Consider the following 4,072-nt stretch of genomic DNA (forward strand, 5'->3'; position numbering starts at 1 on the left):
GGATCTCGGCAGCTGTAGCTGCAACCCTGACTTTTCCCTCCCTCCCTCCCTCCCTTCCAGGAGGTGGCCATGAGGAAGCTGGTGCGCACGGTGATCATCAATGACGACGAGGAGGATGACGATGACGAAGTCAGCGTCCACCACCGTCACCACCATGTAAGCATCATGCTCTGTCAGGGACGGGCAGCGGGATCCAGTGGGTAGGGGACTCAAGACCTGGTTCTGCTGCTGGCCTGCTGGGTGCCCTTGGGCAAGTCCCCCTCCTGTTGATTGATGCACTGATCCTGCACCTTCCAGGACCAGACCCGGGGGAGCAGGGAGTTGAGGTAATGGGGGAAGGGCCCTGTGACTTATCTGGCTGGAAAACAACCAACCACAATGTCAGGGAAGCACACTGCTCTCCATCGACTGCATGAGATTCTCTCTGCACATGGAGACACTCCAAGCACCTGCACGAAGGGATCGAGCTGACGATGGGGGATGTGGGTTCGTTTGGAGCATCTCAGACAAAAGGGCTCTGATCATCCCCATGGAGGAGTGGCAGAATAGCTGGAACCATGAAGATTAACTCTGCAATCCAGCCTGGAGTACGCAGGGTTTTGTCCGGAGGACGATGCGGGCTTTGGTGGAAATCAATCTGTAGATAGCTGCTCCGATGCCCTCCGCGTTGCCACGTAGCAGCTGACGGCTGAAACGCGTCCAAGGATCCCGATGGCTGCTGTGGTTTTAGCCCCCCCCGGTGCGTTCTTGGACTCGTGCTCTCCTCCCTGCAGAGCTGAAGGTGTCCTTCCTAATCTGGGGCCGGTGACAGATGGCTTCATTAAACAGAGGATGGGCTGGTGCCCAGTTAGAAGCGTGTTCAGTTCTTCTCCCCCACACAACGTCCCTTGTCTAAATGGGCAAGAGACAGAGGCAGCTCCAGCGCGTATCGGACAGGAGATCTGGGGTTCAGTAACTCCACCTAGGGGGTGGTGCCAGAGGCAGCTCTTGGCAGCTTGGATTGGTATTGGTATCGTGCATGATCAGCTTTTATATTTCATTGTTCTGGATCCAACCAGCCATGTCAGGATGAATGTTGATCAGCCCAGAGAAACGAGCCAGGATCTCCTTCTGGCCGGCACTGCCCGTTTGTTTTGAGGATTGAATTCCTTCCAGGAGTGCGCTTCCTACCTTAAAGCAGAGTCCCCCAGCCCATGTTGGGTCCTTGACAGGGGGGAGGTTAGCTGTTCACGATGGGCTTGGATAAACATTTCTCCTCCCAGGCGAATCTCCGGCTTAGCCATCAGAGGCAGGGCTGAGGAATAGACAGGACTGGTTAGCTGGGTGCTAACTGAAGGCAAACCACTAATGACACTGCCCTGGATGTCTTCAAAGCACTGAATTGTCCATATTATTGGTGCAGAAGAACCAGGCATGACAAGGAGAGGAAGGAAGCAACAGATCTGACTCCAAACTGGTCCATTTCCTCACATAGCGTGGTCATGCCACTGCTGAGTATCCGGCTGGGTGGGCCTGACTCCGATACCCCAGGGGATGGACTCACGCTAAGACCCCGAGTGGAACAGACTCCAAACCATCCCTCCCCTCCCTGCAAACTCACCAGATCGGAATCTTACATCCTGGGGCCTGTCTTGGGTCACCCCACCCTGGTTCTACATGTGGAGTGGTCCGAAGTGTGACTAACTCAGCTCGGGGACTGCATCACTTAATTACGTCTTAGGTGATCTTGACATGAAATCTGAGTGCAGCACTTCTGGTTCCCATGGTGCTGTTCCCCCAGTACAAAGGGCTTTTCTGGCTTAAGAGAGATGTGATTCCCTTCTTGATGCACAAATCCAGCTCCCGTCACTGTTAGCAGGAGTCGGGTACGTGTGTGACAAGAGGGAGTAGCACCAGTGTCTAGACCAGACTGCAGGAATACACCATGTGTCCCACAGCCAGCTATTTTGGGGGCCCGTTTGCCCATCCTGGGTGTGAGTTGCTCCCTTTGGCTTCGGTAGGAGTTTGTCCATTCCAGAGGTTCTCAACCATTTCTCACACACTGACCACCATGTAGCCGGTACCCCTTGCCCCCACATTCAGCAATATGGGGATGGCAGGGAGGTCACAACCCCCAGGTAGAGAACCCCCCCCGCCACACATTCTATTTTATTCAGGTTCTTCTAATGCACCCATCACCATGGACTCAGGGCTCCATGGCTTTTGGGGCTCCTGCAATGGCAGAACATCTGTTGGGGTCCGACGTTCCAAAGTACCGATCACAAGACTAGGACGGGCACAATCCAGCCCTGCCACGGCAGAGAGGTTCTTGGCCAGCTGCGATGCCCCTCTGAAAACAGGAAAGGCCAATGCCTCCTCTCGGGGACCCCTGCACAGCCATGGGGCTCCAGCAGGGTGGGGTGGGGGTAGCTTGAGAGCAGCCTTAGGCCTCTGCCTCCTTGGAGCGCTCGTTAAACCCTCGAGCTGACTCAGCTTCATCAAGCACTGAAGCCCCCTTGTTTCTCTTTTCACCCCTCTAGGCCCACTGCAGCGGCACAGGTGATCCTGGGGAGTACAACCTGCGTTCCCGCACCGTGGTGTGCGGCACCTGTGGCCAGCCGGCAGAGAAAGCCAGCGGGGGCCAGAACGCCGCGGCCGGCTCCATGTCCTCGGAATCGTCCGCCTCCAGCCTCACCATCACCCGCAGCTACCGCTCCCTCGGGGGCGCTGGCGGGGGCAGCAGCGGCGGCCTTGGAGAAAACCTGGTGACCAGGTCCTACATCCTGGGTAACTCCAACCCACGCACTCAGGTGAGTGCACGAGAAGAAAGGCCCCTATCTCTGGGGCAGGGGAATCCCAAGGTAGCCGAGTGTCCAAGCACAGCCTGAGCTCCAGGCTAATGGCTCTTGCTCATCTGAAGGTCCCAGTGGGAATTCCAGCTGGTGGAACCCCATCATCGTTTGGTTCTTCCTCTTGCCCGTTGGTTAGGGCCAGTTCTGTGCCAGGATCGATGTGCTCTAAATACAAATAGGTTCCCCACTCGATAAGCCAAAATCCAGCTCTCTCCTCTGGCGGCTCCTGCTACAGACATGAGTAGTTTGTGGATGGGGATCTGGTGAAGGCTCCTCTCTGCAGATCTCTGAGTTGGACAGACTGGGAAATGGTCTAAATGGATTTACTGACCCAGATTTAGCTCCCCCGTGGCTAAGCCAGCTGTGTACGCGCTCCTCCTTAGTGTGCCTGTTCTGAGTCAGAGCCCATCTCTGCTGCTGTGAGCCAGCTCCAGAGGCCACTTGCAGCCAGTTCTGATGCCCCGCTGCCCCCAGTCCCAGGGTCCTCACTTGGGTCAAACTCCCACACAAGCCAACAGGAGTCTTTCTGGAGTGAGGACTGCAGGGTTTGCTGGCTGTGTGCGCGCAGTGCTGGGGAATGTGGAAGGGTACCGCACCCCCACTCATCAGAGAGAGCCCCACAGCCCTCCAGGCGGAGGCTGCAATATTTGGGTCTGCAACAGAAAACCTGTCAAAGCCAGAGAAATATTCCCCAGAGCAAGGAGCCTAGCTAATGAGGCTACATCCGAATCACCAGCTCCCTCTAGGGGCCCAAATGAGCTTTACTCTCCCTGCAGCAGAGCCCAAACTGTAGCTGTCTAGGTCAGCGCTACCCCCGAATGGGCCCGTCTGTCCATAACCAGACTGTCCAGGGTCCTTCAGAATATGGGAATTCTGAGCCTTCTGCCTCCAAGGGACCTCCCCTGACATGAAGAGCCCATGACGCACCTTAACGGGGACTGTGGGACTCGCCAGTGGTCCTTCGAAACCAGCGGCCTGTCTCCTAGGGTGACCAGTGGCTTCCGAGGAAAGTACAAGAGACCCCTCCCGCCCCCCATGGAATTGCCTGACAATGGGAGATGTTTCTTCCTTACCCAGGCAGCTAGTGACTGGCTCATGCCTTGAAGCATGATGGTTTGTACCTTGTACATGGTTGACCATGTTAATTATACTTAGAACATTCAAGATAAGGTCCCTATTTATAGGGTTAAGCCCCTAGTTCCCCACACTCTTGATTCTGGCTTATCCATGTGTCCCCTGGG

General features: G+C 55.9%; 1 protein-coding gene across 1 annotated transcript; it reads left to right on the top strand.

Moving 5' to 3' along the window:
- Positions 1-64: 64 nt before the first annotated feature.
- LOC112124162 (prelamin-A/C-like) lies at positions 65-4,056 on the top strand. Its single transcript, XM_026646849.2, has 2 exons — positions 65-156; positions 2,520-4,056. The coding sequence occupies exons 1-2, from the start codon at positions 70-72 to the stop codon at positions 2,865-2,867; spliced, it is 435 nt and encodes a 144-aa protein (XP_026502634.1). The 5' UTR covers positions 65-69; the 3' UTR covers positions 2,868-4,056.
- Positions 4,057-4,072: the final 16 nt, after the last annotated feature.

The sequence above is a fragment of the Terrapene carolina genome, unplaced genomic scaffold (assembly GCF_002925995.2).
Source record: "Terrapene carolina triunguis isolate 2854851 unplaced genomic scaffold, T_m_triunguis-2.0 Scaffold46635, whole genome shotgun sequence".
Taxonomy (NCBI): Eukaryota; Metazoa; Chordata; order Testudines; family Emydidae; genus Terrapene; species Terrapene triunguis.